The sequence below is a fragment of the Leuresthes tenuis genome, unplaced genomic scaffold (assembly GCF_036924035.1).
Source record: "Leuresthes tenuis unplaced genomic scaffold, fLeuTen1.0.hap1 SCAF_23, whole genome shotgun sequence".
In the NCBI taxonomy this organism is placed as follows: domain Eukaryota; kingdom Metazoa; phylum Chordata; class Actinopteri; order Atheriniformes; family Atherinopsidae; genus Leuresthes; species Leuresthes tenuis.
In genome coordinates, this window is record NW_027325377.1 from 16,418,577 (window position 1) to 16,432,822 (window position 14,246).

Sequence of the window (14,246 nt, forward strand, 5' to 3'; positions counted from 1 at the left end):
GACCAACTACATGGGAGGCAAAGTTATTTGTCATGACAACTCAATGTGCACTTCGAGCAAATGACATTCATCATTTGGCACAGGGGCATGGCAAATGCGCGCACACACACACACGCACACACACACGCACAGACTGTGTTTTGCAACACTCCTGCTGAAATTTGATTTGTGAAAGGTTTCCTCTTTTCCTGGAGGGCACCCAATATGAGTGTGTGAGTGTCATCTAAATGCAGTGCGTTAGGAAAGCCGTCTATTGCTCCCAAATTGGCAAAGCACCTTTGTGAGATTAATTGGCTTTTGAGGCTGGATCAATAGTCTGACTTTGGCTCTATGTCTGAATACAGCCAGACTGATATCCGCTCCTGGACACTGATCCGGCTTCTGCTTTCTATTGATCCTGTTCTCAGCGTGGGTTTGGTATTACATATAACACAGGGAGAGAGTAAAAAGGTAAACACAGGAGGTGGAGACTATACCCACCTTCTGTGAATAAAAGCTCACAGTGAATTATACTATAATGCAGCAGTGAGTATATTCCGTACATAACTTCAAAACTTGAATTTAAATAATCAGATATGTTATCAGATGTATTAAATGAGGAACTACAGGAGCGTCCGACTGAATCTGCTGTTTTGGTGACTCGTGAGGTGGCAATTGGATTGAAGCTTACTTCTTTTTCAATCTGCGGTCCTTCTCAGCCTGAGTTCCCAACTTGCCCACCCCCATGTCCTGGCCCGACACATCTGAGTCCATCATAGTTGCTGATAAAGAAAGGAGCAGAGACAGAAATCAGTAAAGACAATCTGAAAACAATTAGATCTATTTAAAACATGTCAGAAAATCATAGAAATGTAACAAGAGAACAAAAAAAAAAAAAAAAAGGATAAAGGTAAAGGGGGAAAAAAGATCTATAAATGTGTGACCATTTAAATTTAACAATGATTTAAGACTAATTTATACATATTCATTAGACGGCTGTACTGTTTAGTATGAAAGTTCGACCTTTGTAATATAATTCAACCCCACACGTTGAGCTCACTGACCATTCTTAAAGAGTACATTTTCGCCATGAAAAACATCCCGAAATGAGAATATATTTTACATGTAGATATACTGAAATATCACCCGTTTTTGAGAGTTAGAAAATGTCTTTTGAGACGAGCTATTTTTGTATATAGAGAAGATGTGTGCCCATTTCCTCTCATCCATGCCACAACCCCGTAAACTGTCAATCTATTGTCACCGTTTAAAATAAACCTTCTATTTCAAAATAGATCTATATTCTCAAAAATGTCTCGTTGAAATGACATACCTGGCATCTGCTGCTCAGTTGGGGTCTTACGCCGGATATGCTGCGATATTTTCTTTATCTTTAAATATGATCTAAAACTAGTTACATGTAGCGTAAAAAAAAAAATCTACATCAGAACTAAAGCAGAGATGCTCTTGAGTACTGAAAACGCTCATTAGTGGTAAGATCATTCTGTGAAATAAAATAGAAGTCATTCTCAATTTACCCAAAATCCACTGAGCTGCACTCACCTTGTGGATCTACCATGACCTGTCTGTGTGCTAGATGTGCCATTCGGCCTTTCTCCTTCTTGCCAAACAGCCGTCCGATTGAAGATTTGATGCCCTTTTTCTTTGGCTGCTTGTGGAGGGAGTCTTGGCTGCTGGCGACACTGCTTAGGGCGCTAGCTTCTGCCTCCAGAGAGGACACAATCCTGAGGGCCAAAATATCCACACAAGTGACACAGTTTTTAAAAGGCTCTTACTATCTAGGTTCCTGACTTTTAAATCAGAAGTCAGACTTTGATCTTTGCTGCATCGTCCATTTCTTAGCAATTTTCAAAAGTTTCTGAATTTGATTGCATTCAATATTCCACAGTGTCATTTTTCCCAGTTTAGAAATTCTACCCAAGTTACGCTTTGGGAGGTGAAATATGTGTGGGAACCTCATCTTCTCATTTTCATCCAAATAAAGAAAAGGCAGAACTAAGATGACAACATCTAAAAAAAAAACAAAAAAACAACCCAAAAACAGTCCACAAACATTTTTTTTTAGTACACCTCAAGTATTGACGTTAAATTGCTGCACTCCCACTAGGATAACAAATCATTTCCTTCTGTCTTCTGAAGCTTACCCTCGTGCATCGTTGTGTGAGGAAGCTGGCAGTGTGTGTGTCATTCGGACAGTGCGCGGCGTCGCAGGGGGGGACGTTTCACATTTAATGGTGGCCTTGTCCTCTCGGCCGTCCTCTTCCACTGCCGCTATCTGATGGATGAGTGCAAAGGGTGGTGACATTAGAGGAGCGCTTGGAGACTGATGACTCAATAATTTGTTCACAGCATCACTCCAACAGCCATTAAACGGAATTTATGGGAACGTGCGGCTAAATTATATATTGAAGATGTTAATACTGAGTGTACCTTTCTCCTGTGTTTCCTCAAATCACTGGGCTGTACAGAGGAGAGAAAAAAATAAGACTCTCTTTATGCATGGACAAAAAACAAACAAACTGCATTTTGCCAAAAAATATTTAAATAAAAACAGTTGGTTCTTCTTCCTTGTAGATATGCACCATCACAGGCCCACAAAGCAGATAATCTACTCAGAAACAAATATGGACGAACTGGAAAACAAGACAATTGATAAAAAGAAGACATTTCCACATCACAAACTTGTGTTGGTGTTAATAAGGGGCCTCGTGATATTAACTGGCTTTAACAGGCCAAATTTGGACAGTTAAAGCCACAGGTCAATAGGGGGAGCATGTTAGGTTCTGTTTTAAGAACAGCTGTAAGGCATCTCTTCGACACCTGTAACCAAATAAGGCTTTTTATACAAAACTTTTGTCTCCATAACTTCATGCATTTTTGTTGCGTCCATCATGTATAAACTGACAATGATATAGCAATTCTGAACAATATTTCATCAATTTTACGTCAAGTACATGTATACAGGGCAAGAAAAACTACAAAAGCCTTTTTTTTTTTTTATTTCCATAAACTACTCACAAACATTCTGGAAATGCTTTGTGACCCCAGCCTGAACATGTCTAGCAAGGAGTCACAGCTTAGGAGTGATCTATGAAAATGGATTGGTTGCCCTGTTGCTTTTCTGAAAACTCCAGCATTCTACGCAAAGAGCATCTCTGATGAAATAATGTGACATAAGCCACACTTTTTGAAAACACAGTTATTTTTTAATGCTGTTTTATTTGGTCTGTTGGGGGTAATTGCAGGGTTTCATTTTGCCTTAATAACAGCTGCGATGGCTGGCTGGTCCATATGAGAAGCAGCTTTGGTCGGCATGTAAATGCACCAGAAACCACAGACTGCCGGTAGCTAAATTAATTGAATGAAAAACCATTTTCAGACAAGTGTAACGACTGCAACACTGTTGCAAATTTCCAGTTGTAGAATATCCAAGCGTTTTAAATCACTTCCAGTACCGCTCTCTCAGTGTACGATTGGAGATGCGAGTGCATCTCTAATGAGATCAATCACAAACATTATTCCTGCACAATCTACTCTGTAGCGTCTCATTAACTTGCAGTGTCTGGAGCATGTTTCTCCTCTGCTTAAGAAATACTTTTTAAGATGTTCACAGTTACTCACCAGTGTCATGACCCCCATGCGCTCCATGTCACGTGCTGGGCTTCGGGGGTCCAGTTTAGGGGTGGAGTGTCCGCTGGGTGGGGAGGAAGAGGCGAGGGACGAGGCGGTGGCTGAAGCAGTGATGGAGGCTCCGTGGTGGTGCATTCGAGCCAAATTGAGGCCCTCCAGGCTAACGCTGGCAACCCGGTTCTCAATCTCCTCTGCCCGCAACTCTGTTGACTCCTTTTCCTCCTGTATCAGCCTGAGAGGAAGAGGAAGGATGAAAAGGAAGCAGAACGCATGGTTCTTCAGCTGTGGCTCTGCAGGTTGATTTCCAGAGATTTGTTCAGCTAAATCCAATAACACTGTGACACAAGGCTAAAAGTAAGGTCATCCATTTTAACCATATCCAGGATCTAATTTTGTAATTAGCTGTGAGCTCAGCTCAGCGGGCTCATGATCACTGTGAGCCATCAGATTTGAATGCACTCTTCATGAAACAAATGCAAAGCTGTGTCTGTTGGCGGTGATGTAAATTAGCAAAGAGCCCAATTCGCACAGACAGCCCTTGAAATAAAGTGAAGCTGTGCCCGAGGTTATTCGTACTTATCAGCAAAGCATAATTACAGCAGTAAGAAGCAGCTCACACTTCTCTCAACACTGAATGCATACAGCAACAGTGTTTGGGTCAGATGGAAGCAGCAAACTAAAGAGAAGCTCCACAGATTGAGACAGTTTTTAGCTCTGAGGAAATGTGTGAAAATCATTGCTTTGAGACATTTTTCACCTGCCTCAAGAGTTAGTACGATGAATAGAAGTTAGATGCAATAAAAATGTCAATGGGTTGTCCTGTTTAGTCCTAAAAATATGAAGTGTGGGTGAGAGTTTCAGTCTCACCCAACTGAGACTTTGAACTGGGGCAACAAAAGGCTGGTAAAGTAAGCTCCATCATGCAAAGAAGGAGCCATATGTGACCATAATGCAGAAATACTTCAGTCTTCTCTGGACCAAAACTCATTTAACATGGGCTGAAGCAAAGGTCTGTGGTCTGATGGATATAGATTCAGCAAGTCAATGCTAATGCACATACTGTATTTATTTCAACAGCATGGACTGCTCTGCCTGCAGTCCAGACATCTCAATACAAAAGATATTTGTAGTGCTGTGTGTGTCTGGTACCGAATCTCCTTGTTGATTGCATCAAGCTGCTCCTGCAGCATCATGGCCAGAGTTTGTGCATCGGAGTGGCCGCTGGGGGACAGCAGGTCCATGGAGCTAAATAACGTTTCCCTGTCGTCATCGTCGATGTCCGACATCTCTGTGTCGCTCTCAAAGTGGTGGCCTCCCAGGACTCCCAACTGCTGCGAGCGCCATTCATGCTCCCCCAGCGATTTGGCCTGCACATAGAGATAAACTATGAGTACAAGACAAGCATTTTAGTTTATACACCTCAAAAAAATGACTTTTCCCACAACCCAGACCTGAACCTGCTGTTCTGGGGCTGGGATTCCTAAACTTTCCTAATCTTTACATCTCTCTATTAATCAACTCCAATGGTTTAAAATCTATTGAGCGTAGATTCTACAGGTAGAGGAGATGTTCATCTCATCTTAACAGTTAACAGTTTTCCTCAACATCAATTAAATTGCCAAATTAAAGCCTTTTAACACTTAATGCTTGATTCAAACCTTGCGAGTCCTCAGATATTTCGGTCAACTTTCCCAAATGTAACTTATAGGAGAGCTCTAAAAAAAACTAAAGCGGTGCTTGATGGAGCAGCTTGTAGACAGCGTTGCCATATTAAAGAGGAGACAAACACAGCTCTACACGATGCATAAGCTATCTGAAGAAATATGTCTCTTAAATACTCACTGCCCAATTCTATCCTACTTTTGCTAATGAAAAAGCACTTTGACCATGGCCAAAGATAATTTTCCCACTGAATTAAGATGTGCAGTGCAGTTCAGTGCAACAAAGTCTCGGCTTGTTCAATCATGCTGTCTGTGAGGAAGTCAAGAACTGGAGAGTTCTGCTTCAAAAAAAATAAATAAATAAATAAAATAATGCATTTTTTTTTTTTTGAATAAGGAGAGCAAATTAAATGACTGTGTAGTCATTATAGCATGCTGTAATCCTTAATCCACCTTTTCAATTAAGACTACTGCATCTTTTTCTTTGGGTGATCTTTTAAGACTCTAAAGTTTAGCCCTGTGAAGAGTTCATTTACCCTGAAATTCGACTTTTACTACAGGCTCTGTCGTCGTGAAAAGTTTCGTCACAAATCCATCTGATGTAAACATTCTTCAAGTCTATTTACCTCTCTCTTAACTGGCCTTAAAAAAAAAAAAAAAGAAAAAAAGAAAAGCTTCTAACCTGCAGAATAAAACTAATGAATACACATTAAAGAGCAATTCGGCATCACCAGATGCTCGTACTTAATACAAGCACTTTGTGCTTTAAGCGAAATCAATTGTCTGTCAGACACACTCATAACCATTGTCTACAGTATACAAAGGAAATAAGACCGAAAGAAAAAGACAGATGCTGATTAAGAGAATGTAAGTAGATGAATATTTAAGGAAATCATTACATATGTACATGAAGCTCAACACTAACCATTTCTTTTGGCCTTTCTAATAATATTCAGTTGATTAGATTGTATTACAAAAAGAAATTGCATTCTTTGTTAGGGCACATCATTTAGTGTTTCAACTTTTAAAGGGAACCTCTCAAGCCTCTCCTGACTTCCATGTTCAAGCTTGATTTCGAAGTTTGAGTCTTTTCCCTAAGGGCTTTTTTTTGACCTCCAAGGAAAACAACATGTGTGAAGGAAAGATGGCTGAAAATGTTCAGGACTTAAAAAGATAAAAAGAAAAAAAAGAATGTTCTGCAATGAAAATCCAGACACACTTTTCCTAATGTGACGTGGCTTCTGCAGTTCAAACAATATGACTACTTCACCATCAAGGATTTATTTTCTCTGCTAAAGGAGAAAATGAAGGAAGCACTTAGCATTTAGAGAGTTTGACTAGCTTCTATCATGGCTGGTACTCATGTCACTCAGTTCCTCAGCCGATGCCGTGGAGTGCTGCGCTTAAAACAGGCACTGTTCATTACGCAATGTGAACAGGTTCAGGTGAATTATACCCGATGCACTGAGCCCTCACCTTCGTTTCACGCAGCCCCATTCGACCTCTCCTCGGCCGGCGGATGACTTTGGCTGAGCGGTAGTGGTCCGACTGGGTTTCCGCCAGAGATCCCAGAGAGAATCGAAGCTCAGCTGACGTGTCCAGATGAGACCTAAAAGGCCCATTTTATTAGCGATACATCTCCTAAAGTTATCTTAGTGTTTTTAAAAGCAGCATCTGAGGATGTGGCACAAATCCTAAACAGGGATTTTATTGGAGCAGTGAGGCAGATTTCAAAAGACAAGACAACAAAAATATTCAGTGCTGTAGACAGAAAACCACTCAGGACTTGTGTTTGGATACCTCAGGCTGAAGTAATAGTCACAGTTATGTGGCGTAAAGTGTACAGAACTTGTTATGCATGCATCTGTGCCTGCAAATTGTCTATGGATGAGATTAAGACCGCTGCTGTTTACACATCAACATTGTAATTTCGGCGCTTCGTGCAGCATTAAATGAAAGCCAGAAAATTTCCGAGAATAGATGCCAAGAGATAGGTGATACGAGGGTTTCTAACAATAGTATAAGAAGGTAATTCAGAGAGGGATAATATAACATGAGTGCTCCTGAGGAGAGCATTTCTGTGTTCCTGTTCCTCACAACATATATCGGATGGACGACAGCTAAGCTACTTTTGGCCTTTTATTACATTCTTAATGGAGCTTATGTTCTCCAGTAACATAACAATCGAGCCACATACATTATCTGTGAAACTTTAAACACAAAGATGGCAGCTTCTTCTTGATACAAACCTTTAGAAACTGCAGATTGCTCGGACACAGTCATTCTGATTTCATGCTGTTGCTTAATGACCGGTGTCCTCCCAAACTCCAATAAACCAGACTGATCTTTTTTCTGTCTGCCCATTTATGAGAGGCACTAGACTGTGAGGCTTTATCGCCAGCTTCTTTATTGCCTTAATAAATGCAGTAAAATCTGCTACTAAATGTTTTGCTGCACAGGCTGAATTATGATTCATGTTTGCAGATGGTTCTGAAGAAAATCTAAAAAAATGGGAACAGATGTCAATCCAGCTAAACTATCCATTTGCAAAGTTTTGGATTGTTCTGCATTTTGAAGTAGTGCGTGGGCCTTTCACAAGTGGGACAATTTGCATTAAAAGAGTTTGAAGATGGGTGTAGTTTATCTTTCCAAAACCTATATCATGAAAAACAAAATGTAAGGACGTTATTTAACTTTTTTTCCACCCAGTGATCAACAGCTCTATTTAGATTTACTGTAAAAAATATTACAGGGGAGAATTTACTGCAAGAAAAATTCTTAACAGACTCAAACGCACTCATGCGCCAACACACAGCAAACCTACCGTGACAGAGTGGGTTCTGTGAGGGAGCCTGCCCTCAATCTGAATTGGTCGAGCTCTGATCTTAGTTTCTCAATCTCCTCTCCCAGCTGCGACTGGACAAAAGAATTTGACAACATCATTACAGAACTTCTCTGTGATATTACATGATCATACCACTATATTGTGCCGTGCCACTGGTCATATGACGACATGTCAATACCGTGGTGTGACAGGTCTGTTAAAGTCAGTGGGGCTGAACACTAACGCCGTGATCATTTCTATGGCTTGAGACTGCTAATGAAAGCTTCCAGCAGCTGCTGATGAATATTCAACAGTGGGTTTATAAAAAATTAAACTAATGCAAGAAACCAATCTCATTATTTCTTTATTTAAAAATCCATTATCAAGGACACTTCATGTAAAATGTAGGAAGCTTTTGAAATGAAAAAAAGAACTGATCACTTTTTGATCTCCACAACCTACTTTTTCTTGGATCGACTCCTCGTACTGTTTCCTGTATCCTTCCGAGTCCTGAATTAACAAATTCTGCGAAGAGAAGAAAAATGCAGTAAATCAGCCGGACTTTCACTGAACAGAAGTGATGCTAATAAGTTCCACTGTCATGGCAGGTATCTGCAACCTTCTCTTCTAGAGCTGCCATTCTCTCCTTCAGGTGGAGCTGGAGACGCTCGTTGGACTCTGTGAGTAGTCTGTCCACCGTGTCCGAGAGCCGCTTATTATGCTCCTCGTTCATCTTTTCTCTCTGCCGAGCCTGGAGGAAGAAAACATTTTTGATCAAGCAGCCTGAAGCAGTGATTCCAGATTAGCTACTGGCTACCTTACAGTAGCAATACAGTAGTAGTACAGTAATCTTAACTGTTTAAGCAAGCTCTGGATGTGATGAAAAGACAACATTCCAACAAGCTGCAGAATGCGCTCCCACACTCCCAGGTTTCTTTTCATGTTCTTTAACTAAAGGAAATCTTGCACTTTGAAGGGCATATATCAGAGATATCATAACGTCTTTTTGATGTCCAAGTGCTTAAATCTTCCTTTGCCTAAATACTTCAGCACTTGCCTGCCTGACAGTTTAAGATGGCCGCTGTTTCTAGACTCTGCCTCCACTGATTTGTAGTTGGTTACAGATCTTAATTTCTACCTTTTCCAAGCACAAGTTGCTTGACCTTACAAGTCTACCTGGCAAACAAAGACAGCTTTAGGTCCAAAAGACGTTTCTGACATTTATAGGTTATTTTCATACCCATGTTTATGCAGTTAGAATAATAGCAACACAGCTGTACTCTGTTCCAATGAGCATGTAGCGCGAACAATTTATGATCAGCAGTAAAACTGCCTGCAAGTCAGTATATTATTAGTTGGGATTCATGTAATTGACCTCAACCAGTGGGTTTCAGTTTCAAAAAGATAAAATAAAGGCCACTAAAATAAGAAAAGACAAGTCATAGTACACTATTTAAGATTTTAATCAACTAAAACAAACTCGTAAGTTGTGACCTATAATTTAAAATGATTTATTAGAGCATTAAGTCCCTCATTCAACACTAAATAACAAGAAAAATGCTCATGTTACCTCACAAACATCACAATTTGTTTACTTTTGTCTTTAATGTATTCATCTTCTGATGAGTATTGCATGCATCTGAACAGGAGGAAAGAAAAACATTTTAGTGAAACTATTAATATCCTCAAACAGAATACCAGTCATTCCTAAAATTGGTGTCTAGGTTTTTGGAACGACGTCACAGAGTATGGCAACGTAACAGAGAGAGCCTGAATGTGCTCACATAATCTACTTCTTTAATCCTAATGTGCTGACCAGTACAGGACAGCAGCATTTGTGGAAATTGTACAAACCATTCTCTGAACAGAGAGAGCGTCAAATTCTCATTTGGTCAAGCTTCACTGGAGATAAAGCAGACAATGTGCCATCGGTTGCCTCAAGTTGTCACGCTCGTGCAGCAGTGGCTGCCTGGTAAACGTTGCCTGGCACAACACCTCCGCTGTGACTCACCCTGAGCAGCTCTTGGTTCTTCTCCTCCAGCTGGCATTCCAAGTGCCTCATTCGCTCCTCAATGCTCCCGTGACGCTCTTCCGCCTACAGATGGATCACAGCATAGACAGGAGGACAAAAAGATTCCACAATTATCTGCCTGCTTGACTGTCTAAGGGCCAACAAAGAAAAGCAGTGGCAACAACACAAGCCAAAGCCTCTACCCCAAACTCAAAGATGGAGATCTATTATTTTAAAGCATAACTGGAAAGAGAGCTGATCGAAACAAAGAGTGACAGGGAGAAAGCTGGAGAACAAGGCCACCAAAGGACAGAATGAAAGGAGAGTTGCTCCAGCACGGCCACGTTATGAGCTCCAGCCAGAAGTGCCATGCAGCTGTCCCATGTTGGTAGAACAGCCAGAGCAGAGTCCCAGTGACACACTCGCCACAAAACACTAACAAGATAAATGAATGAAATCGGTTCTCTACAGGAGGTGGCAGTAGCAGCGATGCCCTGTGGGACTACCTTCCTAAGAATGGAGTTCAAGTCTTGGAGTTTAGCTTCCATAACAAAGTGATAATCATCAGGGGAGGAAGAGGAGCTGGAGTCGGACTATGTGGCCGAGGAAGAGGAGAGGGACATGTTGAAACGTCATGACACGACACCACGTTGCACACAAAGGTACAGAATCATCTGGAGATGAGGGCATCTGTTGGAATGTGTGTCAATGTTACCTCTTGCACGTGCGTCTTCCTACCTTGGTGAGGGCAGCTATCCTCTGAGCCAGTTCAGCTTCTACCTCCGGCAGCGTCTCGGCCTTCCTCATGGTCTGCTGGAGCTTCTGCTCTGCAAGCTCCAGCCTCTCCTGCAGCTGCCTGTTCTTCTCCTCCATCTGCACACAAACACGCAACACATAAGTTGACAGTTTCAGGATTTATTGAGCCCTACTGGCATTTGTTTAAGTGAGTGTAAAGCTGCTGTCAATTAAAGACTGGAACTGGACATTGTTTATATTAAAGGCCTTGCTGGAAAGCAGATAAATCGGAATCGTGTCTCACTTTCATGCTATGAAATCTGTTTGTATAATAATAAAAAATATATATAAAGTACAGTTTATATTGTTAAAACAGAAATACTGAAATTCATCCGTTGTTGGAGGACTGGTTACTGAAGGCTCTGGCTACGTGCCTAAACACTTCAAAATAGCACCACAACTAAGTCAAAACAGCAGCAGTTCTGCACGTGCCAACAGACACAGGGGCAACTTTTACTAAGCAGATAGCAGTAATTGCCATAATTAGGCATTCGGATGCAGAGCTTGCCATCATTAAGATGCAAATCAAATCCGGTGTTCAACCAAACTGCCGTCACGTGACGCAGATTTCCCCATTGTGTGTTCAGACTTCTCTCCTTGCCTTGCTTGGAGCATTGATCAGTTTTAAGACTCTTCTTTTGGGCCGGCTTGGCAGCCTTTGCCATGAGCGACAGATGCTCTGTTCCCAAAAGCTTTGAGCTTGACAGGTCAATATGCAATAATTAGAACGGAGAGGGCCAGGACTGCCTTGTGTCATGTGTCAGTGTATTTTCTGTCTGAAGCTGCATCACGATCCCAGCAGTGTTTGTGATGACACAGTGGAGACGTGACAGTTTTTTTTTTCCTTGTTATATCCTCCCTAGATGCCCTTGTATCCATATTTTTGGCCATTTTGTTTGCCAGTTCTTCTCCACCCTTCGCCTCTCTGTACCAACGGCCCAGTCTACGTCCCCATTACACCGCATCTTCAAATAACCAGCGGAAAAATAACATTGAACAGAAAGCACGCAATCACAATATCCCAAAAAATAAAAAAGAGGCAACAGTTAATGTTAAACATCAACTTTTTACAGCAGCATCTGTTTTAATATGTTGTTCTTTTTATATTTACCTTTTTAACTTCTTTAATAATTCTATTTCTTTTTATTGTATTCCATCACTTGTGTGCTGCCTTTTGTCTCCAGGTTCACTTGACTGTGACACTCTTTGTATCCATCCAGAGCTCAGCTGCGCTCATGAAAATGTCACTCAACCTTCTGCGGCCACAAGAATTCATCAAAAGGAGAAGAAAATCTGCCCCATCCTTTGATCATACTGTACACCTGTACACCATTATTTAGCTGACACTGAGCCATGTGCATCTGCTCAAAGTAAACATTTAGGTAAACACACCTAAATAAATTTCTAAGTTTTAATTTCCTCTAATGTCATGTGACACACTGCCAAGATATCGTGTGATTGTCAAACCATCGTGAGGCGGCTCATTCACAACTGGCTGAATCCAGTCAGAGTGAAAAGTATGCCGTAAACGATCATCTGGACCCACACATTAAAAAAAAAAAACATACTATCAGTTGATTACCAGCCACACATCGGGTGTTTACTGACCTGTCTCAGGAATGCTTCTTTATTGGCCAGCTCGTTCTCCAGTTTGTCGTTGATGTCATGCACAGAAGTGGACTCTCTTTGGGCACTCAGGTAGCGTTTCTCCAGCGTGACGATCCGTTCTTCCATGTCCTCCTTCTGACACATGGCCTGCATGCAGATGACCAAAACTTTTACTTCTTTTATGTCACTTTTATGACAGTATAGTGACCTGCGGATTATGGATTTTGCAATGTGACACCTGCAGTTTTCATACAGAGTTTCATTAAGAAACTGGGCTTCAGACAAACAGCAAAGCAAGCACACACTTTTTCAAAAATAATAGCCTTTCTCAGATAACTGAATAATCTGCTGCTCTCAGAGGAAGCAGTGCAATAACACACTGCCCTCCCAATATGGCCACAATAACGGCTTCTACCTACACTGCTGGCAATCAATAGTAATTTAAGCTATTGGGGCATCAGCCTGTATTCATAAGCACAGTAGAGCAGCTGAAGAAGTGACCGGTGGTAGACATAGAAGCAGCTGCTTGTTTTGACCGGAGGGTGTTGCTCAATTACTCGTTTGCTTGTTGCAATATACAGTATGTTTTAGGGTTTACTGGCCAGCGTGTGACAGAAGTGATTCAATTCTTCCCTTATTAAAGCAATGGTCAATTTTTATGGGCATCCATTTAAATGAGAGATGCATACAGTCGTAAAGAGGGACGGAGTGTGAGAGTGTATGCAAATTGAAGCTTTTTTTAGGCCTCTGCCAGTCTTCTTTGATGTCTTCGCCACCCTTATACCCTTGCAAATGTGCATGCTTCTCCCTGTTGTCAGTGTGTGTGTGTGTGTGTGTGTGTGTGTGTGTGTGTGTGTGTGTGTGTGTGTCTGTTGTAACCTCTTTGATGTCCCTCTGGTACTTGTTGTTCATCTCCTCCGACTTGATGAGGTCCTTGCGGGCGGTTTCCAGCTCCTGCTCCACCTCGGACACGCGGGAGGAGAGCGAGGACATGCGCTCCTTCATCTGGGCCAGCTCGTAGTTTTGCTTCTCCAGCAGGTCCTGCAGCTCCACCACCTGGCTCGCCTCACGGGCCGACTCAAGAGAGCCGTTGGACAGACGCTGTGGGAGACACGAGTACAGGAAGAGAAAAGGTCATTAAAAAAATTAATAAATAATGACAAAGAAGCTTCATGCTTGCCATTAAGACATAGTCACGATTAGCGTGAACTTTATTTCCAGGAAGAATTTAGATTGAGGAAGATGCAGCATGTTTATTTCTCCACAGACGAGGTAACAGTTTCTAATTAACCCCAACACTAGTGGCACTTTCTTCCCCAGCAGAACACATTGTTCCTGAGCAACCAGATACTCCATGTTTATAATCCAGATTTTTCATCCTCGGCTGGTCTAAATAACCATGTAACATTTGGATTAAGCTCATTGATTTTTATATTTATGTTTGGCCCACCTTAAACAAAAAAAAAAAAAGATCAGAAGTCTTGAGTACAACCATTTGTGATTCTACAGGGAGTAATGACAGTATTTCCTTACGTTGTTTCAGTTTTTCTGCTGGTCTTCCGAATGAAATGGGATAACCGTGTTAATTTGTGAGCTTTTGACATGGTAACAGAATTTAGAGATGATATCTTTGGACAGATTTTAAAAGAAGCATAGTTGGAACTGGTATATCCAAATGTTGCAACAAGTCTTAATAGGACCAAAAGAGCAGAAGCTT

The 14,246-nt window shown here is 41.3% G+C and overlaps 1 protein-coding gene across 6 annotated transcripts in view; it reads right to left on the reverse strand.

Moving 5' to 3' along the window:
- The window catches only part of ppfia2 (PTPRF interacting protein alpha 2), a 139,885-nt gene that overhangs the window by 16,331 nt on the left and 109,308 nt on the right, over positions 1–14,246 (reverse strand). For all 6 annotated transcript variants that reach the window (XR_011909976.1, XM_072377890.1, XM_072377889.1 and 3 more), the window contains 14 exons: positions 13,409–13,630; positions 12,530–12,676; positions 10,865–10,999; positions 10,127–10,210; positions 8,735–8,866; positions 8,578–8,640; positions 8,116–8,207; positions 6,768–6,900; positions 4,780–4,997; positions 3,622–3,862; positions 2,431–2,460; positions 2,145–2,275; positions 1,543–1,724; positions 671–761 (listed from right to left, as the gene is read on the reverse strand). Coding sequence is in view for 5 of the 6 variants with exons in the window: in XM_072377890.1 (XP_072233991.1) it covers positions 671–761; positions 1,543–1,724; positions 2,145–2,275; positions 2,431–2,460; positions 3,622–3,862; positions 4,780–4,997; positions 6,768–6,900; positions 8,116–8,207; positions 8,578–8,640; positions 8,735–8,866; positions 10,127–10,210; positions 10,865–10,999; positions 12,530–12,676; positions 13,409–13,630 (1,901 nt within the window). In the remaining variant the exon portion in view is untranslated. The remainder of the gene's footprint in view (positions 1–670; positions 762–1,542; positions 1,725–2,144; positions 2,276–2,430; positions 2,461–3,621; positions 3,863–4,779; positions 4,998–6,767; positions 6,901–8,115; positions 8,208–8,577; positions 8,641–8,734; positions 8,867–10,126; positions 10,211–10,864; positions 11,000–12,529; positions 12,677–13,408; positions 13,631–14,246) is intronic.